The sequence below is a fragment of the Macaca nemestrina genome, chromosome 3, assembly GCF_043159975.1.
Source record: "Macaca nemestrina isolate mMacNem1 chromosome 3, mMacNem.hap1, whole genome shotgun sequence".
NCBI lineage: Eukaryota > Metazoa > Chordata > Mammalia > Primates > Cercopithecidae > Macaca > Macaca nemestrina.
In genome coordinates, this window is record NC_092127.1 from 68,392,119 (window position 1) to 68,419,439 (window position 27,321).

The 27,321-nt window shown below is 36.4% G+C and overlaps 1 protein-coding gene and 1 non-coding gene across 3 annotated transcripts in view; both read left to right on the forward strand.

Annotated features, from left to right (window-relative positions):
- The first annotated feature begins 435 nt into the window (after window positions 1-435).
- Window positions 436-27,321, forward strand: part of LOC105486158 (TNFAIP3 interacting protein 3) — an 83,326-nt gene continuing 56,440 nt past the window's right edge. The window contains exon 1 of one of the 2 annotated variants that reach the window (XM_071093087.1): window positions 436-508. In XM_071093087.1, coding sequence (XP_070949188.1) covers window positions 477-508 — 32 coding nt within the window. In that variant the 5' untranslated portion in view covers window positions 436-476. The remainder of the gene's footprint in view (window positions 509-27,321) is intronic. The other variant, XM_011748878.2, reaches the window with a different exon arrangement.
- Window positions 23,505-23,611, forward strand: LOC112427486 (U6 spliceosomal RNA). Its single transcript, XR_003019079.1, has one exon. It is a non-coding gene; the product is annotated as a U6 spliceosomal RNA (small nuclear RNA).

The following is a 27,321-nucleotide window of genomic DNA, read 5'->3' on the forward strand; positions in this document are numbered from 1 at the left end:
GAAGAAAGCTGCTGGCGTCCTGGGGTCAGTAGGCACTCCTGGATAACTCATTCCTAGACTGGGGTTAATTAAACTACAAACATGTCAGTCTGACAACGTTAACCGTTCATGCTGTGTGTATTAGAATGTCTAGCTTTCTTTTACTTGCTCCTGGACAATTTCTCCCTGTCATGAGATTCTTCCTTAACTCACTGAGCCTGTGTTTACACCCAGTGTTTTACCTTTCATTGAAACTAGGCAGAAGGCAGGCTTGTGGTCTGTCTTCTCACGTCTGGCAGGGCTGAAAACAAGACATGAGAATAAAAACATGGCTTTTGATGAAAAATGCATTTAACAGGTGGTTTTCTCCTTCGGTGACTGACATAGTTAACTTCCCTTGAGGTACATCTGAGACTCATGTCCTTCATATTTTTTTCTTTTAGATTCCATGTGGACGGCTCATAAACAAAAATGAGAAACAGGACGATAAACTGGTAATGGTCACCAATCAATCTGAAGATTCTGAAAGGTAATAACAGTTTATTTGGAGATTATATGCTTCTGATACTAATATTCTTATTAGAGCACTTCTGCTTTGCAACAATGATAGTGTACTAAGAGTAGAAGAGAAGCTGTCTGGATGGAGCTATATAGAATAGACAAGGAAAAGATGACGGGTCACAGTACGGCCTATCTATCTGAACATATTTTCTTTTATTGCTATCCACAGGGCAAAAGACATGGTAGGTTATGAAGATTACTTGATTTTTAACGTATTTGTAAATTTCCATTGACAAGCCTTGGTAGATGGTTTCTCTGTAATTGCACAAATTTGTCTCTAGGAAACAACTGTATTCCACCAGTAAGGTGAAGGAGTAGCTTTATCTTTTCTCCTGATTTGCTTAATCCTTAGCTCACCTGAAGGAGTGTGAGAAGTTTACTAAGTTCCTTATGAAAAAAAATCCCTTACTTAGGCACTTTCCACATTCTATCAATCTTTCAATGTTTTTTTTTAAAGCCTCATTCTATTTGTTGGTTCTAAGAAATCGGAGGAAAGTGAGATTTCCAGAGATTGGGATAGAAATACACGAAGTGGTTTAACCTAATTTCTGGCAAAGAGAAACTGAGGAGAAAGATGGAAAAACAGAAGGAAAGGCTATTCCAAGCTGAAGGCAGAATGTGTGCAAAGATGTGGTGGTAGGAAAGTCATGTATTTGTGTCTGGATCAACTAACGGTTTGTTTTGGCTTCCGCAGGTGGTGTGTAGTGAAAAGGAAACTCAGTTGATACTCTCTCTTGAGTGAGAGACTAAATAGCTGAGAATTTATTCTACAGGCCAATATTTCTGTTTATAAAGACAAAACTTCTATTTTGTATACCTTTCAAGTGAAAGATAATTTAAATATATAATAATAATTAAGTTCTTAGGCCAGTGGTTCTTAAACTAGAGTTCTCAGATCCTGTGTGTCTGGAGTCATATTCTCAGATTGTCTATGAGAATCTTTTCATTAAAAGAGGCCCGTCTGTACTTTCAATACGAAAATCATGACTGGACAAGGGGTAACATTAAGAATTTCGAACCAAGGATTTCCAATAGGCTACTCTAGCAATAGTGTTAAAAATTAATTGGAAAGGGAAAATATCTGAAGTTCAAATAAATATAGAAATATTGATTTCTCCCATTCACCTCAATTACATTCAGTATCTTTAACAAGCATTTTAGCCTTTAATTGTATATAATTTAGCATTTTCCTGTGCACTATACTTTATTATTCTATAACTGTACTGGGTGTGTAAGTCTCTCCTTGTCAATATGATTTTACCTACCTCAACGGAAAGACTTGACATGCAGCAGAATATTCCCCCCGAAGACTGTGGGTCTACAATAAGCATTGATCTATTTTATATAAATTTTAATAAAATATTAGTAAAATTGAAATTTACATCACAGGAGTCATTTGATAATGAAGTTATTATATTGACAACCTCTAAGATACTATAGGCATTACAGAAACAAAAAATATATGATGTGATGTTGAACAACTTCTACGAAAGATGATACCCATCCTCCTTTGGTAGCAGAAGCATATGCTTGGCAAAATTTCACCATGTAGAAAAGGAAGAAAGGAAGGGAGGAATAAAGAAAGGAAGGGAGAAACCTATTATTTCTAAGAGGTAGGGGCTATCCTCACCCCACCACCTCTCCACATGCGCAAGCCATTTCCTTCCACATGGAGAATTCTGAGGACTTTGTGTGAGCTCCTGAGTCCCATTCTCTTGCCTCCTCTCCACAGCCAACAATGCATTTTACTGTTTAGTTCTATTTACCGATGATGAAAATTATGTAGAATTTAGTAGCTAACGTTTTTTCTAAAGTGATTAAAATTTTGTATTTTGAATAGAGAGGGTTAGGTTCTTTGATAGTAATCTAAAATGTTCAGAAGATGTTTTTCAACTTGCCTTCTAGGGTGTATATACCTGGAAGTGCAGAAAGAAGGATAAGGGATGAGGCAGTGAGGCAGTGGCCACGGTCCATGTCTTTGCCTGAGGGAAGTGGGAAAGAAGAATAAAGAAGAGAGGTGAGAGCAAACAGGGCAGGAAGAGAATAGTGAGGGCCTGAGTCATCTTTCCCTCTGTCACTCCTGAACTGACTCCTTCCTCAATGAAGTGCTTTAGGGCCTACATATTGATATTATGGTTGACACCAGGCTTCCTTTCAAAGGAGTGGAAGAAATAATTTTGATTGTCAGTGTGGGGGATTATCAAAGTAAACATGGTGTTTTATAGTTTTTATATTTCCCTTTAACACAGTTTTGAAACATATTGTTATTATAAAAGCAATCCCTCTCAACATGTGTGATCCTGGGGTCATCCTTTTTTCGAAGTACTCTTGTAATACCAGTTCCTCATTTTAATTTTTCTAAAGCAGATGCTTTCCTGTCCTAACAATTATTGTAAGAAGAATGTCTTTTTTCTAAAAAAAGGATCATGCATTCAGAAAATTATAATTATAAAGTTGCAAGAAAAACTACTATGATTCATTTTAGCCTGAAGTAGAGCTCATCTCAGAAGAATGAGATGAATTTGTGTTCTCATGAAGTAACCCTTTTACCTGGCATTAAACTCATTCACAACTGCAGTCATTGAACCTAATGTTAAACAGGATCTAATGCCATCCATTTTTCATGCCTTCTGGTAACGATGTAGTGGATTTCAGATGCACTTAAGGAGCTCTGTGTCTTTCTTCATATTCAAATCATTCAAATGTCTTTATGTAAAGCATTGGTGGACATTAAGAAAATTAAACAATACTTTTGTCTGTTTTTCTCCATGTGAGTAGCATACTCTCTTCCAGATGCAACATTGAGCAGCCAAACAGCTGCTGGCTATTAAAAGTCCCTTAAAGCTCTATTTTTTTCTTTTTTTATTTTGTCTCATAAAAGGAAGAGAAGTGTAGGAATGTTTATGGGGTGACAGGCAGATGTTTTACTTGTACTATGTATGTGGTAAACGGAAACTAAAATGATCTCTTTTATAATATCATCGGCATTTCTACAATTCTTTTGGCCTCTTTATTTTTAACCCCCTTCTTACCTGACTCTAAATTAAACTGTTCTGGAAAGGCAGAAGGAAGAACCATTTATGCAGCTACTGTAAGTTAAGGTTATCTCACACCTTTTCATAAAGACGGACATCCCTGAAAATGTCTCTTCTGTCCATTCATACGGTTTTGTTAGGTAGAAGAGAGCCTTATAGTTTGAAGAGCTAAATAAAAGTATTTTTATTTTCACTAAATAAGCAGCAACACTGATGAATAAGTATTTTTTAATGACACACAAAACATCACAGACCAATCATAATTTTTTTCATAAATTTTACTAATTTATTTATTTGCAGTTCAAATTTGTTAGTTTTTCAGAAATTACATGTCTTCAAACTGATAAACATCAAAGTCCCATTGGGTCTCTGGACAATAGACTAAGTTTCTTCTCTTTCCACATTAAGAAAGCAGTTTCTCGATCTTATTTATTTATGTGTAGTATATTAGATGAAATTACATTTTATTGGATGGATACATTCACAGAGATTTGAGACAAGGAGCTTTGGGACAACTTGTGCTTTGAGCCAGGCTCATAAAGCACATTTCAGAAAAACCTCTTCCATGCAAACAACGCCCATGGGATAAACACAGATTTCCATATTCTGAGGCCTACCTTATACAGAAGGTCCAAGAAGATATTTAGAGTATACCTTTTGTTCTGTCTGCCTTTAATACTTTATGCTTGCATACACTCTTGGATTCAATGTAGAAAGCACTTGTAAGCCTATTACTGTATGCTAGAAAGTGTTTGGGAGATGTTGTTGAAAAGAATACCAAATTAGAATTTTCCCAAGAATCAACTTAGCATTTTTCTGGGAAGTACTGGTACCAGCATAAAATTTGTGTGTCTAGAGATGGGAAATCACCCAGCTTTTACCTCAGTGGAAATGTCTTTGATAAAAGCTGTGGTGGCACGGAGCTTGCTTGGAGGTCTGTACGAGGCCCCAGGCAGGCCACAGACAACCTGCAGCCAGCTGAATGAATTTAAGTCTGTCCTTTCTGTGTGTGGCAGCTCTAAGGACTTGGCTCTCTTTTTCCAGAAGGCTTCAGAGTTTATGCTGAAGCCACCTCCTCCGAGTTGATAATTCAATATACAGACCCTCCATGGCAGTACATTCCATTTCTGTGGCTTAAATTTGAAGCAGTTTCAAAGCCAGTTAATATAATAGAAGGTATTGCATTAGCAAAATTCTAGTTTTCAGGGCAATTTGGAAATAACATATTCACAACTCTCTCTGCTACTCTGACAGGAATTTGTGTAAATGTACTAAGTGAAGAAATAATGGGAAAAATGAAGACACTAGAGTTTGGAAAATTCAATTTGGCTTTGGTTTGAATCTTTTTGTTTTTATTCCTTCACATAAATTGAAAATTTAAATGTAATACCCTCAGTGAGTTGGGTTTTCATCTCTCATGGGCTTCCACTTGGGATACTACTTATGTCTCTATTCAAATATAAGTTTAGAGAGTAGGCAGGTTATATTGAAGATTTGTTTCAAATACCTTTTTATTCCTCTTTTTAGCATTTTATATCATTTGCTAGTATTTATATTGACATAAGACTCTAGCTGTCACTTCATATTCTAAATATTCTGCTCTGTTAGTTAAATTGTATCATAATTATTTAAATCACACATCACCCCTCTTTCCAAGCCAAATGAACTAGAGAATCATTTTTCAGTTTCACGTCTAGGAATCATTTCTATGCCAAGGGCATTTCTGCTTTCCAAGCCTAGTTATTTTCATTGTTCTAACCATAGAAATTCCTTTATTTTCTTTATACTACCAGATCAGGGTTTTCAATTATGACAGAAAATACCTGCGTACTAAAATGCAAAATAATATTTATTTTAAGATCCAAACCATTTGATGATTTCTCTTTTTCATTTCATTCTTTGCTGTGCTACATCATACTTTGTTTTAGAACACAACAGTGGGGCTGAATTGTGTCCCCCTAAATTCACATGTTGAACTCCTAACCCCCAGTGTGACTACATTTGGAGATAGGGCCCTTAGGAAGTAATTAAGGTTAAGTGAAGTCATAAGAGTGGGGTTCTGGTACAATAGGATTAGTGACCTCACAAAAAGAGACCAGAGAGCTTGCTGTCTCTCTCCACATGTGCACAAAGAAGAGGTCATTTGAGCACACTGCAAGCCTTGAAAAGAGGCCTTAGAATGAAACCTACCTGTTCACAAACTTCCCAGCCTTCAAAACTATGAGAAATAAATACCTGCTGTTTACACCCAGTCTATGCTGTTTCCTTATGGCAACTCAAGAAGACTAAGACACCTATTTGTGCTACAGATACTTAATAAGGATTTTATTTGCTTTTCTTATTGATCTATAATGATTTCAGAGACTGTGTGAAGAAATTGGGCTTAAGTGGCTATTAATATCTAATAGGCATCTGGAAGTCCAGGCAATATATTAGAAGATATTCCCTTAGGGGACCACCAATACTTCTATTATTTAAGATATCATTACTAAACCTGGTGCAATTTCAGGCTATTAAAAAATGTTCCAGAGAACAAGGACTTATTTTATCTCTATGTAATAGTAATTTTTCCTTTCTTTATTATAAATTATAATTCATTAAAGGATGGTGAAATACCTTTTCATCTGTGGGCTCAGGGTACCTCACACCTACCCTTTTGAGCAAAGCTGATAGCAAAAGTTCTTATTTATTTAGAAGTGAGAAGTATCCACTATCTCAATGACACCATTTAAAATCAGTATGGTGGTTAAGAGTGTGGTTTCTTGAATCAGACTCCCTGAGTTCAAATCACACTTCTTAGGTAAGTCATTTAATCTAAAGCCTTAAAAATACTTCAAATTTTAACAATTTTCTCTTTTATTAGAAGCACTCATGTAAAATTCAGCAAAACTCTATACATTACCAAAAAAATGTGCCACCAACTAGTTTTCTATAGTAAGAAATATACTATAAGAAGTACCTAGAATAGTTCTTGGCCTGTAGTAAACCTCAATAAATATTTGTTGAGTGAGTGAATAAAAGTTGCATAACTAAAATGATCAATAAAACATCAATAAAATAATATAATGGATATTTATCTCTTTCTATTTGGAATAAAAAAGCAGAAGATCTTGAATCTTCTGTATTTGTTTAATGGAGCTTCACAGGTACACACATGTGTGGTATTTGTCATAACTTTATTGGTCTGAGTTTACAAGGCTAATCTGGAGCCTAATTATTTCCTCTGGGTTCACTATTCCTTCTAGGAATAATGCTGCTTGCTTGAGTTCATTTAAGCATCCATTATACCCAGTGTGACTTCTTTTTTCTGACCACAAATGCGTAGTTTTTTCCCCCAACTCTCCATGCCAACTATGTGTCCAATAATTCAATTCAATGTTGACACTACCAGAAGTTAGTACAGACCCCACAGGTTAAGGCCTCAGTCCCACAAGACTGCCTGCACTTCAGAGGCCAGTTACAAGTCCAGTGACCACCCACACTTCTGACCAACATGCTACAAATTCAGAGGTTACCACAACCCCATCCTCAGGTTTGGTAATTCATGCGAAGGACTCACAGAACTCAGGAAACACATTTTGCCAGTTAATATTAAGATACAACTCAGGAACAGCCAGATGAAAAGAATCCAAAGGGTGAGGCATGGAGATGCTGTCACACAGCATCCTCGCCCTTAACAAACCTGCCATCCTCCCAGCACATCAATGTGTTACCAACCAGGAAGCTTTCCAAATTTCTTTGCTCAAGAGTATTTATATCCATACAGAACCCAGTAGACTTAAGTTTTTTTTTTAAAGAGTATTTACATCCCAATGTCCAGCTACCTCCCCTTCCTGGAGATTGGGGAATGGGGCTGAAAGTTCCCACCTTCTAATCACAAATTTGGTCTTTCTGGCACCCTGACAGACTTCATTAGCATAAACTTAGGTGTGGTCCAGAGGACTGTATATTTAAAATAACAAGACACAGTCATTCCTATCACTTAAGAAATTCCAAGGATATCAGAAGCTCTGTGCCAGGAACCAGAGACAAAGAGTATATTTTTTATTATACCACACCCACTTGTAACAGCACAATGGATTCTCCTTGCCTGTTGCCTAGACAAAGCCAATTTATCAAGACAGAGGAATTGTAATAAAGAAAGCATTTATTTCACACATAGCCAGCTGAATGAGAGACCAGTTTTACCCTTACTCAAATCAGTCTCCCTGAAAATTCAGGGATCAGGGCTAAGGATAATTTGATGAGCAGGGGATTGGGACGTGGGTAGTGCTGATTGGTTAGGTTGGAGATGAAATCATAGGGATTTGAAGCTGCCCTCTTGTGCTGAGTCAGTTCCTGGGTGGGGTCCACAAGACCAGATGAATCAGTTTATTGATCTGGGTGGCACCAGCTGACGCATTTAGTTCAGGGTCTGTAAAATATCTCCTCTTGGGTTTTACAATGGTGATGTTATCCCTAGGAGCAACTGGGGAGGTTTCAAATCTTGATGTCTCTGGCTGCATGACTCTTAAACCATAATTTCTAATTTAGTGGATAATTTATTAGTCCTATAGAGGCAGTCTGGTCCCCAGGTAGAAGGGGGTTTGTTTTGGGAAAGGGTTGTATGTTAGTTCATTTTCATGCTGCTGATAAAGACATACCTGAGACTGGGAAGAAAAAGAAGTTTAATTGGACTTACAGTTCCACATGGCTGGAGAGGCCTCAGAATCATGGCGGGAGGTAAAAGGCACTTATTACATGGCAGCGGCAAGAGAAAATGAGGAAGATGCAAAAGCGGAAATCCCTGATAAAACCATCAGATTTCATGAGACTTATTTACTACCACAAGAACAGTATGGGGGAAACCACCCCCATCATTCAAACTATGTCCCACTGGGACGCTACCATAAGACATGGGAATTATGGGAGTACAATTCAAGGTAAGAGTTGGGTGGGGACACAGCCAAACCATATCAGGTTGTTATCATCTTTGTTTCAAAGTTAAACTATAAACTAAGTTCTTCCCAAAGTTAGTTTGGCCTATATCCAGGAGTGAACAAGGTCAGCTTGCAGGTTAGAAGCAAGATGGAGTCAGTTAGGTCAGATCTCTTTCACTGTCATAGATTTCTCAGTTATAATTTTTGTAAAGGCAGTTTCAAATTTTTGGTCTTCTTGTCTAAATTGCCCGCCTCTGTGTGGTTGCCATGCCCAAATCTGCAGGCTGGTTGTTTTTATTAACTAATACCTTAAGTCAATGTTAAAGTAGTTAAATAAAGCATCTAAACATCACTGAAATTATGAAATAATACAGAGAGTAAGATTTAAAGATATATAGCATCTACATAGACTTTATTGCCTAATCCATTAACATACAGCTATTATAAATCATTCATTGACATATCCTGGTTTCTACGAAACTTTAATAGATTTAAACTTAATGGAATTTTCTTGATTTTCCTGGGACTTGTTAGTTGCTCTTTTAAATTTAGAAGTTTCTGCTTTACAACTGTCAATGCTTAATGTCTATTTTATGCTTTGAGGTAAAATACGTCATTGATCATTGTTTTTTACTGATCTTGAGGCTTTTTTTCTGTACTTCTGAACAATTCTCTGAATATTCAGGGTTCCTTCTTCTTTCTTCTTCAATTTCCAGTCGTTAACGGCAACAAATAAACAGCAACAAATAAACAGCAAACAAAACAAAACAAAACAAAACAAAGAACCCCAGATCACACATACTATATTTTCACTAATATGATCTTCCATGACTGTTTTCTTCCAATGAAAACATTTCCCTCTACCTGATCCCATTTTTTTGCCTTAGCTCTTTGCCCTTTGGAGTCAATATTTGAACTTATTTCTATTTTAAATTGAAAAGTTGACCTTTCAATTCATGTACAACTCCCATTAATTCAAAATTAGATAGCTCTGTACCCTCAGGAACTTAGTGCAAGAAATAAAACATGGCTGGGCTCAGTGGCTCACACCTGTAATCCTAGCACTTTGGGAGGCTGAAGCAGGTGGATCCCTTGAGTCCAGGAGTTTGAGACCAGCCTGTGCAGCATGGTGAAACCCCATCTCTATTAAAAGTTTAAAGAAAAAATTAGCTGAGCATGGTGACACACACCTGTAGTCCCAGCTCCTGTGGTCTCAGTTACTCAGGAGGCTGAGGTGGGAGAATCTCTTGAGTCTGGAAGGCTGAGGCTGCAGTGAGCCATGATTGCACCACTACACTCCAGCCTGTGTGACAGAGGAAGACCTCAAAAAAGAAAAGAAAAGACACACACACACACACACACACACTATATATATATATATATATATATATATATATATATATACACACACACACAAATGTAATATCTTAGCACCTTTAAATACATTTATATTTTAAAAGTTAGAACAATAAATTTATGATAAAATTCCTATGAGAATAATGAATAATTTATAGATTATTTTTAAGGAGCAAGTTGCTTATCATCATATTTAACTTACCTGAAGATCAGGGAATAATAGCTTCTTCCTAATTGTGTTAAGGTGAGGATTAAATGAGATAACACATGAAAAGTGTTTAGCAAAAAGTTTATTTTGATTAAGACTTGCATATTCACCTACCTAATGAACATGTCTACTTGAGAAGTCTAAAAGATATCCCAAGTAAGGGTCTCCTAAGACTAGTCTAAGTTTGCTCTTCTCTTGGTCTTCCCTGTCTGATATTGTTTGGCTATGTCTCCACCCAAATCTCACCTTGAATTGTAGTTCCCATAATTCCCAGATGTTGTGGGAGGGACCCAGTGGGAGGTAATTGAATCATGGGATAGTTACCCCCATGCTGTTCTCATGATTTTGAGTGAGTTCTCACGAGATCTGATGATTTTACAAGGGGCCTTTGCCCTTTGCTCCACACTTCTTCCTGCCACCCTGAGAAGAAGGTGCCTTTCTTCCCCTTCGCCTTCTGCCATGATTGTAAGTTTCCTGAGGCATTTCCAGTCATGCAGGATTGTGAGTCGATTAAACCTCTTTCCTTTATAAATTACCCAGTCTCAGGTACTTCTTCATAGCAGCATGAGAACAGACTAGTACACTATCTCAATAAAGGGCAACTTTATTATTTCCGGTTTCTTAATCTGAAAGAACTTGGAGGCACCCTTGAGCTTTTTCTCTCTTTCCTTTTTCCCTCCTACTGGCCGAATTCAAATTATGCCCAGAATACCACCTTTGTGTCCACATCCCTCACTACCATTCTGTCCAAACCACAAGTATCCCTAGTCTGCATAATTTCAAGAACTTATTAAATGGTCTTAGTACCTTTATCCATGCTTCCCTACAGGCTGTTCTAAAGCCACCAACAAGAATGATCTTTCCAAACTATGTCACATCATATCCCTCCTTTGCTGAAAACCCCCATCCACTCAGAGTAAAATGCAAAGTTTTTACAATGCCCACGAGCTTCCTCGAGCTGGCTCCCTTTTACCTTTCCAGTGTAATCTGCTACAACGCCCCTTCTCACTCCCCCAACTCCAGCCTATTTTCCTTCTTGTTGTATGTTGGAAAAACCAAGCAAGCTCTAGCTGTAGAGATTTTGCACTGTCTACCTTTACAGGGAATGCTCTTTCCCCAATAAGCCATGTGGCCCATACTACACCTCCTTCACGCCTTGCTCAATTGTCACCTTTCAATAAGTCCCACCTTTGATCACTCCATTTAAAATTGCAATTCCCATCTCCCCAGCTAACACCTCATAACCCTGATTCCACTTACATTGCTCTTTATTTCTTCTATGACACCTATTACCTGTTAAAATGCTAACTAGACACAGAACTTCTACAAACGGGAAAGGGAAAAGACACCCATAATGAAAAACCAGTCAAGAACCAGAGCGAACAATTATAGAAGAGAAAAGCAAATGAATAATGAACATATTGAAATATGATCAATATCGCTGGTAATTAGGAAAATATAAATTAGAACAATGGAATTCTTTTGGTTGGCAAAAATACCAGTAACACCTAGGACTGACTTCGGCTGCAGGAAAATAAGAATTCTTACACACATAGCTGACAGGAATGAAAATTATCGTAACCAATTTAGAAAATAACCAAGAAGCACTACTAAAAGTTTTAATGTCCATACCCTTGGAACCAACAATCTCACATTGGTAAATCTATTCTATATAAATAAAATACTAGTATGTAAGAATATATCTAGACAGGCATTTTTATTGTGCCTTTATTGTAGTGACATCAAGAGGAAAACGTAATTAGAAACAACTTGCTATTCCATCATAGAGAAATGATTAAGTTGTGAACCCTGAAAATCTGAGACAGGTCTCGGTTAACTGAGAAAGTTTATTTTGCCAAGGTTGAGGATGCACGCCTTAGGAGGTCCTGATGACATATGCCCAAGGTGGTCAGGGCACCGTTTGATTGTATACATTTTAGGAAGATATGAGACATCAATCAATGTATGTAAGACAAACATTGGTTCGGTCTGAAAAAGGCAGGACAACTTGAAGCAGGGAGGGAGCTTCCAGGTCATAGGTAGATAAGAGACAAATGGTTGCATTCTTTTGACTTTCTGGTTCGACTCTCCAAATGAGGCAATCAGATATGCATTTATCTCCATGAACAAAGGAGTGACTTTGAATAGAATGGGAGGCAGGTTTGCCCTAAGCAGTTTCCAGCTTGACTTTGCCCTTTAGCTTCGTGATTTTGGGCCCTAAGATTTATTTTCCTTTCACGAAGTAAATTTGGTCCATTCATAATTTTCAAATATTATTTGTCTATTTAAAATAATTAGAGCAATATGTATGAACTGATGGAATATTCAGAGAGTTTTGCATAAATGCAAAATAACCAAATAATTAGCAGTTATATATAATACAATACTTTAATATTAAATATTTAATTTATAATATATATTTATATTTTAAAAAGAAACAAAAATATCTTGTGTATTAGTGTATATATACAGACACACATATATTATATATATACTCTACTTATATTTGTATAAACACAGAGAAAAATATGGAAGAGTGATGTTAATACTAATTATCAGAGTAGAGTGGAACTGAAGGAAGCATAAGAATATTATTAACTTTTTTGTGTTCTCTAATGTTTGCTTCTTAAAATGGATATATTTCTATAATGTAAAATATCCATTAAAAAATAAAACAGGCTACTATTTGAAAATACATGGTCCAATAACCTGATAAATAAGTTTATGTATTATATCAGATGACCTAGATTGTTTTGAATGTTTTATTTGAATAGGTTTTTGGGGAACAGGTGGTGTTTGGTTATATGAGTAATTCTTCAATGGTGAATTCTGAGATTTTGGTGCCCTATCACCCGGGCAGTGTACACTGTACCCAATGTATAGTCTTTTATCCCTCACCCCTGTCCCATTCTTTCCCCTGAGTCCCCAAAGTCCGTTGTATCATTCTTATGCATTTGAGTCCTCATAGCTTAACTCCCACTTATGAGTGAGAACATATGATGTTTGTTTTTCCATTCTTGAGTTACTTCATTTAGAATAATGATCTCCAATTCTAGCCAGGCTGCTGCAAATGCCATTATTTTGTTTGTTTTTATGGCTGAATAGTATTTCATGGTATCTATCTATCTATCTATCTACCTATCTATCCATCTATCTATCTATACCACATTTTCTTTATCCCCTCATTGATTGATAGGCATTTGGGCTGGTTTCATATTTTTGCAATTGTGAATTGTGCTGCTATAAACATGCGTGTACTAGTATCTTTTTCATATAATGACTTCCTTTTCTCTGGGTAGATACCCAGTAGTAGGATTGCTGGATCAAATGGTAGAACTGCTTTTAATTCTTTAAGGAATATTCACACTGTTTTCCATAGTGGTTGTAGTAGTTTACATTCCAACAGCAGTGTAAAAGTGTTCCCTTTTCACCACATTCACGCCAACATCTATTATTCCTTGATTTTTTTATTATGACCATTCTTGCAGTAGTAAGTTGGTTTTGCATTTTGTTTTTAACTTGCATTTCCTTATAATTAGTGATATTGAGCATTGTTTCACGTTTGCTGGTCATTTGTATATCTTCTTTTGAGAATTATCTATTCATGTCTTTAGTCCACTTTTTGATGGGACTATCTGTTTTTTCTTGCTGATTTCTTTGAGTTCCTGGTAGATTCTGGATATTAATCCTTTGTTTGATGCATAGATTGTGAAGATTTTCTCCCGCTCTGTGGGTTGTCTGTTTACTCGGCTGATTATTTCTTTAGCTGTGCAGAAACTTTTTAGTTTAATTAAATCCCATCTATTTATCTTGTTTTTGTTGCATTTGGTTTTGGGTTCTTGGTCATGAAGTCTTTACCTAAGCCAATGTCTAGAAGGGTTTTTCCAATGTTATCTTCTAGAATTTTTATGGTTTCGGGTCTTATATTTAAGTCTCTGATCCATCTTGAGTTGATTTTCGTATAAGGTGAGAGATGAGGATCCAGTTTCATTCTTCTATATGTAGCTTACCAATTATGCCAGCACCATTTGTTGAATAGGGAGTCCTTTCCCCACTTTATATTTTTGTTTGCATTGTCAAAGATCAGTTGGCTCTAAATATTTGGGCTTATTTCTGGGTTCTCTATTCTGTTCCATTGGTCTGTGTGCCTATTTTTATACCAGTGCCATGCTGCTTTGGTCAGGTCACTATGGCGTTATAGTGTAGTTTGGAATTGGGTATTGTGATGCCTCCAGATTCGTTCTTTTTGTTTAGCTTTGCTTTGGCTATGTGAGCTCTTTTTTTTGGTTCCATATGAATTTTAGGATTTTTTTTCTAGTTCTGTGAAAAATGGTGGTGGTATTTTGATTTGAATTGCATTGAATTTGTAAATTGCTTTTGGTAGAATGGTCATTTTCACAATATTGATTCTACCCATCCATGAACATGGGATATGTTTCTATTTGTTTGTGAGTTGACCTAGATTTTTATCTCAATGCTTCAAAATAATGTGACATTTAAAATAAATTATATCACTTCAATGTTGGAGTTTATCTAGGCAGTTTCTTTAATTTACATATAAGGAAAATGAGATCCTCATGTACTAATACATAGCAGATTCTTGGTATATAACTGTTGAATAAATGAATGTGTGTATTAATTAATATACAAATGAATGAGCTAAATAATTGCCCAAATCATAGCTAGTTGGTTAATCTAGAATACAACTCTTCTGATTCCAGGTCCAGGGCTCTTTCTACCATGACACAAGCCTGGAAGAATAACATGCAGACATGTATTGCGTGAAGCTAGCTAGGCTTAGCTAGAAAACTCTTACAAACATTCTAGCTCCAAATTTGCCTAAGGCAATAATCATGATGCTCATGCTGTAGAACCATATTTATGTCTTCTTCTTAGAAAACCTATTGTCTTCTATTTTGGGAGTTTTGTTTGATTTTGAGACATACAACATAATGCTTAAGAACTAATTTTAAACACATGAGATACAAAACAATGCCTAGTAACCAGATGTTCCACCCTGGAGCCTACTGCTCTGTAAGAAGCCAGCCATTGACTACACGCCATCTTGCATGGAATGCCCTCGTGGTTTCTGCAGTAAGTCCTTCTGTGGTCCTTCCAAGCACTAAATAAAACATCCGTATGGCCACCCAGTTGCCCCCTTTCGTGGAACATTTGATTAGCACGTTTTCTGGACTTTCCTCACACCTCAAAACTTTCTTTCCTGCCCCCTACTCATCCAGACTCATCAGAAGCATCCATTTACATAGTTTAGAGTCCATTCACAAATTAATCATGGTTATTGCAGCCACCAAAGTTCCCCCTTGACCTTCAACTCCTACTCTCCTCCCCAGCACACAGTTCCACTTTTGCTAATATTCAGAGTATCTTACCAAAAAGTGACCTTTACTTTCACTCTCACCAAGCAGATCCAAAAAGCCAGTTTCACTTTGTGACACTTCCCTCTGGGTTTATTTCTGCCCATGATAAGTGATTTTCCAGTACAGTTTTGTTTGTTCTCTTAACAGAGCCTGAACAGAGGACTTGAAATGGCCAGCTGAGCTGGGGTTCCAGATATCTGCTGGATAAAAAGGAACAAAAAGCTCTCTGAGGAAATTAAAACAAAAATAAACAACAACAAAGAATCTGTTGAAAAAAAGATAGCCAAGGTGCCTGATTACTGGCAGTAACTCCGGGATCATTAAACCAATAGCTATGGCAGTAAGTGTTTGCCACAGTTCTCTTTGAACTAGATGGTTCTACCATAGGAAAAGACAGTAGTTTGTTGGTGGTTACTAAAAGCACCATGGGAGCCCACTGGTCAGGGCATGTGTGCTCCGGGGTCTCTGTGAATCCAGAGACTGCCAGGGACCCCACAGCTGCCAACTGTCAAAGCTCTGCGTAAAGTTGAAAAACGTTGCTGAGAAGTGTGGAAAACCCCCTCAGCCTGACAAGTTCTAACTAGGTATAGTTTTGAGACATTGTGTCTAAATAAAGTCTACGGAGGGCCCTACTATAAAGTTTTTGAGAAATCTTGGACTGTAAATATTCCTCTTCTTAGTGGATTATGCAAAAGGGAATTTATAATTTTGTAGCATCTCTGTGGAAACTCTTCTGCAGTTGTCTCGGTGAACCCATTGTTCAGCATTCTCAGGTGTGGCTGCTGTTACCTATTTGGGTGAGAACCAAGGCAAGAGGAAGCTCCTTTAGCATGTCTGTGCCCATTTGGGGTCAGTAAAGGAACCCAGTGAAAGTGGTCACAGTGTTGCAACATATAAAAAAAAGAAATGCCAAATGCCCTCACAGTATTGACAGGTAAGGGCTCTGCCTCTGACCATGGTTTTTGAGGGGACACAGTTCCCAAGGCAATGCTAGCTTGTGTAGTGCCTTTGTGTAACTAAGAAAAAGCACTCTTTTTTCTGGGCATATGCAGCCCCGCACGAGGTCTCTTGCCTGGGCAAGTAGAGAATGGGCTGTGTCCCAGCCTTCACTCCTAAGCCAGGTGCTCTTACACAACAACCTACACAACCGTCCTCAGGTACCTAACCTGACAAGTTACCTACTCTGATGTCACTTGAAAAGATTAGGCTTCCTTGGTTTCCTTTCTTATCTGAGGGTATCAAAAGAATGTCTTTCTTCTGGGCATTGTGAATTTGTGTTTACATGATCAGCTTTCTCTTCTCCAGGCCATTCTTCTCAGGCTGTTGAGGCTTGCTGAGCACACTATTCTTAATTCTAGTGAAGAACAGAGGAATTTGGAGATAAAGATCAATTTGGTGATAAGCTTAATCTCAGATCTCTCAGCTTGTCATGGGTTGAAATCTTTAATCAAAGGTTCCCAGGCGTCACTTCCTCCTCCCATTCATTGACCCCTTCTCATAACTAGGGCCTTTGAAGTCCTTGTTTTTCCTGCCCATCTACCTCTGCCAGAAAGAGGTATTTCTGGGCTAGAAATGTAGTAAGATTATTTTCTTAAAGACCTCATGTCCAACTTCTTTTAAGTGAAAACTGCTGTCTAAGTAACAACTAGCTGTATAGGTATATCTTGAAGTTTAGTGTGCTGTAGATATTACCGGTATTTTACTAACAGTTTCCCGGCTCTGGCATCCATCCCTTCCTGGTTCCCTGAAGTTGTATTGCCACCATTTCTGTGAGTGTGTCCCTGTTTCCCTAAATGCTCTGGTTTTGCTTTTTGTTTTGCTTTATTTTTTGTTTCGAATTATCTATCCGCTCTCTCTCCTTGCTCAGCGCTTTCAACTGGACCTGCCATATCACATCTGAGTTTTCTCTAGTCCTTTTGTTTGTTTGGTTTTAGGATTTCACTAAACTTCCTCTTAATTGTTTACAACTTTGTATCTCTGGCCATCGAAGAGGATCTATACCCTTTTCAAAGATCTCTTTTAAAGGTTTACATGTTAAAGGCAGTCTCTTTCTCATTACCCTCTCTAATTCTTCATTTTTATTTAAAAATTTTAAATACCTCAGAACTATATGTATATTTTATGACAGCTCAGGCCATCATTACTTTGAAAGAACAGCTTGTTCTCATAACGTATTCCATAATTTTTGTTAACACTCTCTTTGAACTTATATTTTCCAGACACATAAACCAACTTTTAAAAATTTTACCTTGAGGCAACCCATCTTCTTGATCATCTTCACTAGATCTTTCAAGTCATGTTTATTAAGGAACTTGAGGGTAAATTCACTATAAGTTTGTTCAGAGGCAAAATAATGCTACAATTTTTGGTGTTTTTAACAGAAACCTTGAAATATAAGCTCCATGAAAACAAGGATTTGTTTTCTGTTTTGTTCATTGACATAATATGCTAACCACCAAGAAATGCATCTGGCCCATAATAGGTGCTCAAGTGTTATTTGCCAAATGAATGATAAAATCTAGTCATTGAGAAATTTTGCACTGTAGGTTCTGTGAGAACGATTTCATAAGCAAACAATCTAAATGCCTTGTAAACCTCTTTGCAACAGAAAGTTTAGTCTATATAAATGAAATCCATATGTTTTGGGTTATTTTCTTCTCTAAATGCAATTCTTTACAATGAAGGTCATGCTCTACTTTTCAGCCTATTCCTATAAATTTGTGCATTTTCTCTGTAGCTTATTCCTTTTGCTTTAGCATTTTGGTTTGAAAAGTCCTAAAAATGTCATTGCTTACTTTCTCTTACAAGTAATTTCTAAAAAACAAAACAAAACAAGAATGAAACTTCTCCTAGTCAAGGTCCTTAAGAAAGAACAAATATTTATACGCACCCAGAAACATGTCTATTATTCGCATCCTCTAGTTCTTTTCTAGGATGTATTTTTAAAAACATGACGAACATTTTCATAGTTACTCAATGTTTAAAATTGCCTTTGCCTGTAATATTAGTGAATCTTTCACATGTGTATTTATTCAGTCAAGCAAGATTTGTCATTACAGAAACTTTTCTTTCCATAGCGCAAAACACTTGAATAGTAGTGAACTTACACCATGACTTTCCACTACTCACTGATAAGGACTTCGACTTTCTTATATGGTTCTCCTTATTAATAAGAATAATACCAACAATCTTCATTTCTCTTTCATGGTGGCTAATGTATTTTGAGGAGGATTTCTAAATTTGCCCCCAAATTTCTTCAGAATTCTTGGGTAATTCCCAGTTTTTTGTTTATGTTTAGTTTTCCAGGTAGGTTTGGAATAGATTTACATGTTAAAGACGATCTCTTTCTCATTACTCTCTTTGATTCTTCATTTTTATTTAAAAAATTTAAATACTTCATATGTGTATTTTAGCTTGAATTTAGCTTAGGTGTTTTTTGTGTGTTTTTTTTTTTTTTTTTTGAGACAGAGTCTCACTCTGTCACCCAGGCTGGAGTGCAGTGACCCGATCTCAGCTCACTGAAATCTCTGCTCCTGACTCCGCCACCAGGCTCAAGCGATTCCCCTGCCTCAGCCTCCCAAGTAGCTGGGATTACAGGCGCCCGCCACCACGCCCAGCTAATTTTTGTATTTTTGGCAGAGAAGGTGTTTCACCATGTTGGCCAGGCTGGTCTCGAACTCCTGACGTCACATGATCCACTCGCCTCGGCTTCCCAAAACGCTGGGATTATAGGCATGAGCCGCTGTGCCCGGCAGGACTTAGGTGTTCTTAAAGAGAGCATTCATGTAAGAACATCCAAAGTCTTTAACAGTAAAGCTAAACAACAAGTTTCTTAAATCTTAGCAGCCATCTACTTGTTATTTATGAGTACAACTTTTATATTGCATTGATAAATAGCCCACTGCTTTCTATTTGATTTTTTCCCATTTTTGGTGTATTTAACACATTGTATTTTTTTAAGTTCATTAAGACTTTGAGTCAAGTCTATTCGTGCTTGTTCTTGAATGCTTTAAACTGAATTCTTATTCTACCCATGGTTCTTTGAGTAAAAGAAGGAGAATTTTATTTCTTATGGTTTTTAATGACTGATGAAATACTAATCAGAAAAAATAAAATATAAAACTCTATGTATCTCTAATCTCAATTTTAAAAATTCATATATAAACGGAAAGAAAATAGGAGCAAATCTATCATAATTTTGTTTTAAATTTTCTACACTGAAATTGTATTATAACAATTATTATAAAAATCTTTATACAAAAGATTAAATTACTTGTTTTTCCTATTTATTTATTTGTTCAGCATTTGTTGAGCCTTTGCTAAATATTTATAGTTATCTTTGGTATTAATGTATATTACTAAGCAATTGTTAATTTTTTCATCTTCAAAGCTGTATATACTTTATATCTCAGGTAATTTATAATTCCATTAAAAAATGTGACAAATTCGTTGGTTTTCCAAATCTCGCTGGAATTTCACATTTAATTGTTATGATTTCTATTACATAGTCAACCACACACAATTACTTCCTATAGCAATTCCAGAATTTTAGCTCTTTAGAACCAAATATTATATTCATCCATTTATTTTCTTAATTTAAAAAAAAACCTGTATTTTGTTAGAGGAAAAAACTTATTAAAAAGAGCTACCTCTACCATTATCACTAGTTGATCTGTCTTAATTCTTTACCTTTAGCAATTTACAAACACAGGTTTAAAATGGATTTTTATCACAGTATTAGTTTTAGACACAAAAGCTATAAAAAGAAAGTATTGTGGATTTGTCAATTTATTTCTGAGTACAGAAAATGGATCATTTGTTCCTGAGTAAATGCAGTGATTAAGAGCTCACCTTGAGCAAATTGCTTAGTCTCTGTGGGTCTCAGTTCCCTCAACTCTAAGAATAGGGAGACAGTTTCCACCTGAAGAGGGCCTTCTGCAGTCCGAAAAAAATCAAGCGAATGGTGTTTAATGCAGGGCCTGGCTCCATGAATCCTGCCATCACTGTGACTAGTCTGGGCAGGAGGTCTGTTTGTTTGTATGTATTTCTACAAGCATCAACAACGTGAGGGTAAATGTCGTTTCTTTAGCAGAATGCCACTGTTTCCCATTCATCCTATCATCACTCACAAAACCAGTTCACTTCACTCCCTGCTGGTCCCTGTTCTTACTGCTGAGTGCTATCAGCCCTAGTCAGTTTGTTTCTGAAATGTCAGCTATAGTGAGACTTGCTGTTGCTGTCAAGTAATCTAACTTACCCAGTTTTAGGAATTTGTCTTCGAGCCTTTGTATAGCTGCATTACTACAAATACTAGATTTGCTTTTATGTCAATCATATAAAGAGGATTATGAAGAACAACAAACAATTTTATTCCAAATAACTTTTAATTTCCTGGTCTCTCACATTGTCATGACCCTTGTTAATTCTCATCTGAATTCGATTGTTTGACATGGTATAATAAACAAAGAACCCAATGTTTTTGGTATTTCACCTGTGAAAAAATGGTCCACTCTCTATACTCAGAAATAAATCAACAAGGTCTGTAATACTTGGGTTTTATAACTTTTCTAGCCAAAGGTAATGCTGTGATATAATTCCATTTTAATCCATGTGATGCTGTCTGATGTCAAGGCTCATACCACTGTTGTTTAAAGAATAATTTAAAAAATTCCCTTATATGCACATTTCTTCCTTCTATAATCTCATCTAAAATTATGAGCATACAGACAGACAGTTGATTTTTAAGGTGTATGGGGGTTACACAAAGAGGTTTTTAAAAAGTATCTATTGACTTAATTGAGAACTCTTTTTTTTTTTTTATTTGCTTTTCGCCCAGGCTGCAGTGAAGTGGCACGATCTTGGCTCACTGCAACCTCTGCTTCCGGGGTTCAAGCAATTCTCCTGCCTCAGCCTCCTGAGTAGCTGGGATTACAGCCACCCGCCACCATGCCAGACTAATTTTTGTAATTTTAGTAGAGATAGAGTTTTGCCATTTTGACCAGGCTGGTCTCAAACTTCTGATCTCAAGTGATCCACCTACCTTGGCCTCCCAGAGTTCTAGTATTGCAGGTGTGAGCCACTGCACCCTGCTGAGAAGAAGTGTGTGTGTGTGCACTTTTTTTTTTCTGTTGTTCATGGATGTTAGCACTGACTCACATTTCCAAAGGCAGGCTTCTATAATCTGAGGATTCTAACTGAGCCTATTTGTTTATTATGAGAAGTCCACAGGGAGGTGAAATGCCAGCCATTAAAGAGAGCAAAGATGAAGACACTGAAGGTTTAGGGGTTTTGTTTGTTTCATGTTTTTTACTATTTGAATTTTGAATATTATAGTGGGAGTATTTCATTTCATTTTCTAGAATCCTTGGGCTAGAACATGCCATCACAGTAATATGATGCACACAAATGCTCCTCCTCCACATCCTTTTAGAAAAACAAAACAAAAACTAAATCATCTTAGTTGCTTTGGTTAGCACTAATTTTGTAAACCCCAGGAAAGATTTATTGGTCTGCATCTTAGTTCCTGCTACATAATGAAATGCTAATTTCATTTTTATAAAATAATTTCTACATTGAGCAAAAGATAATTTTAAGTATCAAATCAGATCTTATTTTGTAGGTTTAATATTTTAATTGCTTTTTTGCACTTATAAAATAATTTTAAACTTATCAAAAATTTTTACAAAGTGCACAAAAATATTTTTTCCTCAGCCGTTTGGAAATAAGTTACCACTGGAAGTTTAAAGTCTGTTCTGTGAGAAAGAAAAAAATTTAAAAAGGTACCCACTGGATGATTTAGTCTGCATGTCCTATCAACAAGGACATACCACAAGATAACCATCAAAATCAGAAAAAGAACATCGATAGAGTACTACATCTAATCCTCAAACCCCATTCAGGTTTTGCCAATTATCCTATTACTATCCTTTGCATAAAAAAGGCTTCAATCCAGGATCTTACATTACATTTAGTTTTCATAAATTTTAGTCTCTTACAATCTAGGTCAGTTTCTCAGTCTTGGCTTAACGTTCATGACCTGACACTCTAGAAGATTATAGGCTTGGTCTTCTCTAGAATGTCTCTCAATATTCTTTCGGCTAATGTTTCTTTGTAATTAGATTCAGATTTTATAATTTCGGCAAGAATATCACAGATGTGGAACTTTTTTAATGCATCTTAACATATGATCATAGTTTGGCTTTTTCTCATTACAGGTGATTTTAACCTTGATCACTTGATTAAAGTGGTACCTGCCAAGATTCCTCAATGTAACGTTATTCTTTTATATTTCCCCTAGTATTCACTACATACTTGGTGGTGGGAGTATGAAATTATGTAACGATCCCATTTCCTATCAAATTTTCAGCCACCAGTTTTAGCATCTATTGATACTTCTTACTGAGATTATTACTATGATGGTTGTCAAATAATGATTTTCTAATGGGATAACGTTCTCTACACTTATCAGTAGGCATTCTCATGTAAAGAAAAGCCTTTTCTTATCCCCATTTATGTTTATTTTAACATTTGCATCAGTATAGGTTAATAATTCCTACTTTATTTGATGAGTTATAATATATTCTTATAATTACATATTTTGATGTTGAAAGTATGCCATATTTGATCAATTCTTTGAATTCTTCCTAATTTCTGGCACAAAAAGAAATTCCAGGCTCATCAATTTCACATCCATATGAAGATCACAAAAGAAGAGAATGAATATGAATTTTTGCAATTTTTTATAAAAATCAGCTTACATATGACAACGTACTGTCTCTTCTCATCTCTGATAGCATGTCCCAATCCTTTTGTATAGCTGATAAAGCAGAAGTCACTTTTGGTCAGAGCCCTTGCATTAGTTTTGTTAGAGATGATAGGAAATATTCTGAATCAAATCATGATCAGTTGTTATTATGTATAGGGTCATTCTATGTCTATAAAATGAGAACTGTTTCTGAAAAGCTTCTACAGAGCATATAGGAGGAAAGTTATTGGATATAAGTCTATTATATAAATGTCCAACAACAATTGCAACTTAAAAACCAACTTTATTAAGGAAGAAATAATTGTGCTCACTTCAGCAGCACATATACTAAAATTGGAAGAATACAGAGGCGATTAGCACAACCTACATGCAAGGATGCAATGCAAATTTGTGAAGCATTACATATTTTTTAAAAGGAAAATAAAAGAAATAATTTTTATCAAAAGTTTTAACATAAATGAGACAAAGGAAATGAGCTATAATTATTACTGACATGTACACCACACATTCTCTATACTCATGCCGCCTCTCCTGAATTCAAAATTCAAAATGAAAACCTTGGGGAAAAGTGCAAGCAACCTCAGAAACTATTTTCGACCTGAACTGAGTGCAGAGTGCCCTCTAGAGGCATCATTAAATCAGTGCAATCTTTCCAACGGCAGATGAACTGAAGCTCCATAGAAGCTTTTCAGAAGCAGTTCTCGTCAAATAGGTAGAATTACCCTACACATGATAAGTGATTATGATTTGTTTCAGCATATTTTGTACCATCTCAAACAAAACTAATGCAAAAGATCTGACAAAAAGTGGCTTGGGCTTTATCAGCTACATGAAAGGATTGGGAACGTGCCATCGGAGATGAGAAGGTACGTTAACGCTGTCCTATGACATTTTGTAAGCTGTTATGACGTCTTCCAAATATTTCACGCAGGAAGAATGTCTTCAGAAATTCATTCCGCTATTTCTTAATATTCTTTAACACCCACAGACAGTTCAGGCGTCGATTGAGATTGGCAAACTGCTGCAGCGGTCAGACTTGACTTGGCTCGGCGTCTTCTTTGTGTATGCACAGGCGCTCAAAAGACTCTGGTGACGTAGAATCAAAACTTGTAATCATGTCTTGAAAGGAAATTCCAATACAGATGTGAAAAGAATGCACATTTAAACTGTTGTTTCAAATAAATGTCATTTAATGATTAAATAGGTAATGCATTTCTATTATAAAATTTTTAGACAGCTCTTAAGTATATGGTATCTAAATGACTTAATATGCCAGATATAGTCATAAAAATTATGTCTTTTTCACCACCTTTGTCATAATTTCTGAAGAATTTGAATAAAATTATTTTTAGCAATGGCTGTGTCTTAAAGAAAAAAGTCCTTTCAAATATTTATCCCAATGAAACTCAGCCTTAACAATATTGGTTTAAGAGAATAATTTTAAGATAGTAGTGTTTTGTTATATGATAATAATCTTTACTTAAATACATAGTTAATAAATAACAGTGAGATACTAGGGAAAATTATTAGACATGACTCAAAATTTAGTCTTCTCATATTCCTAGAGAATGTCACAAGTTGGAATGGTACCTGTCTAAAATTCAGGTAGAGATTTGAGAGAAACATTTTGATGAGTTAAAGGACAACTGTAGTTGACATGGGATGTGGTTACATGAGGTGAATGTGTAAGATATAACTTATGTACTCTACTTCATTTTGCAACATAGACACAACTGTAAAATACATCATTTAAATGTTCTTGTTGAAATGCCTACTTCCAAGAACATTAACAATAAAATACATAATTTTTCTGTGCATGTATAGCCAGTTTAACTTTGTTCTCCACCAGGGGTTTATCAATAGATCCATCTGAGTGTATTTCTACTGTAGAATAGTGGTGCAAAAGCACTAACAGGTGATACAAATGTTAGATCAAGTACCAACTTTTTCTTCACCTAAATATAGGGGCTCAGCCTTGTTCATAAACTTGATTAGGAGCTATGTTTCCTATTCTCTAAATCTTTGTGCACTCCTTATAGTCTCTACTTCTTCAAGAAAATAGAGTTTCAAATAAATAAAAATAACCTTACTAATAGCATGCCATACTAAAATAATAACAATAACAGCAACAACAACAACAAAAACAAGGAAGCTTTTCTCTGTTGACCCATAATGCTATTAAGCTGTGTTCTTCCTGTGTCCCTATCAGAGGGTAAATTTCGTGTAATTTTCAGCTTTGGAATAAAGGGTAGTGAGAGTAACAGTGTTTGACCCTCTTCTTAGTTTTGTCCTTTCTCTCTACTAGGGTCCTTGCTCTCTGGAGAGAAGATCACATCTTAGCATAACTTGGTCTTCCAGGCTCACCTTAACCATGAAATCTAATGTGACATCATTTTTCTTTGAACTTTTATGAAGAAACTCTCTGAGAGTTTGTTCGGGGAGTATTGAGCTCAACACTTACCTTTGGTTAAGGTTCTACCCTTATTCATATTTCTTTCGAGTATTGGCCTGACTATAGCTTTAATTCCAGGGAACTTGGGAAGGACTTCCGAACTCCAGTATACCTCCAGATCCCTGCTCACTGACATTGACATTCTATGGCTTGTAACAGACAGGCGTGTCCCCTGTTACGCTACTCAACTGTTAAGACTTTGTGAGCCCCTTTTCCCAGAAGTGGATTTACTGAGGCTGAGAAGGAAAGACATAATATGGATAAGTTAGAGTGCATCTGAAGAAGACAGGGGACCAGCTTGCACAGTACTTTTTAATGGGAGCTTTTCCTTTTCTAATTCAGATCTAATTATTCTTGTCAATTTACTCTCTTGTCAAATACTTAATAATCACTGTGAGGCTCTGAAAAATACAATGATTAGCAGGCTAAACCTGTCTCTGCCTTCATGAAGTTTATAATCCAAAGGATACTGAATGTGAGTAAACACGCCAGGCAAAAAGGCCGAGATATGCATGTTTCAGAATATCTTCTGTTAAAACACTGTGTTTTCAAAAGCTCTATATTCAGTTTTAGTCTGTCACTCTGTTTTGTGAATGAGATTGTTTCACCCATGCAGAGCAGTCCCAAGAAGAAGGCCAAACCTATGACTGCAGGATGCCTGTAGGAGGATGTGGTTTCTACAGAACTCTGTTCACTCCTAACCTCTCGCTGGGGCTAGCACCAGCACCTGAAGCCACGCTCTATCTCTACTCCAAACTGGCTCCTCTGCCTGCACAGTGCTCCTAGGCACAGCCACAAGAGGTTTGGATCAGGTTTGTGGCATAAGTATAGTGACCTGGCACATCACAAAAGCAGGGAGGAAATAAACAAGGAGCCAGCCAAGAATGCAGATTGAGGGCAATAATAGTGCCCAGGTTTATAAGAAACATCCCCCACCCCATTCTCTGGGCTTTTATTTCAGACATGCGAATACAATTCTTCGATATCTATTTACATTTTTAAACCACATAGCCTTGGGTAAAACTTTAGAAATGTTCCTTCTTGTCCGAGGACAGTGTTACTTTCAAAATTCTCTGAGCAAACCCTCTCTCTCTACTACACTCTTAAGCCACAACTGTTAATATTTCCAATTACTAAAATAATTAAGACACCTGAACTCAGTCATCTAAAACACATATACACAGAGTAATTTATGAGTCACTTGTTTCTTCCCAAAATCACCAGGAGCATACTTAGAGTACTAATCATAATAACAAAAAGTAAAACCTAAAAATTACTGCTTGATTAGCATCTTTTAGAGAACACTTCTCATTCTGGGTCACATGGATTCCTGATGTTTAAACATCTGTAAGCATTTCCATTATAGAAGAATCTCCTGTCAATTCTTCCTTTTCTCGTATTTGAAGATGAGCTTTGTTCTCCAGGGTCTTTCCTGAAAATAATGGTTTATGACATAAGATCAAAGCAGAAAATGTGACCTTGGCAATAGACTGGGAAGAAATATGGCATTTGAGGTGGGCGAGTGTGCGGAGGAAGAAAGAACACTAACATCCTAAATTCTTATTCTGGCTTTGCTGTCTATTACTTAGCCCCACTGAGCCTCATTTATTTGTTATGTTAATGCAGGAGGTCAATTAAATGATTTTCAAGTTATTTCTAAGATTGTGG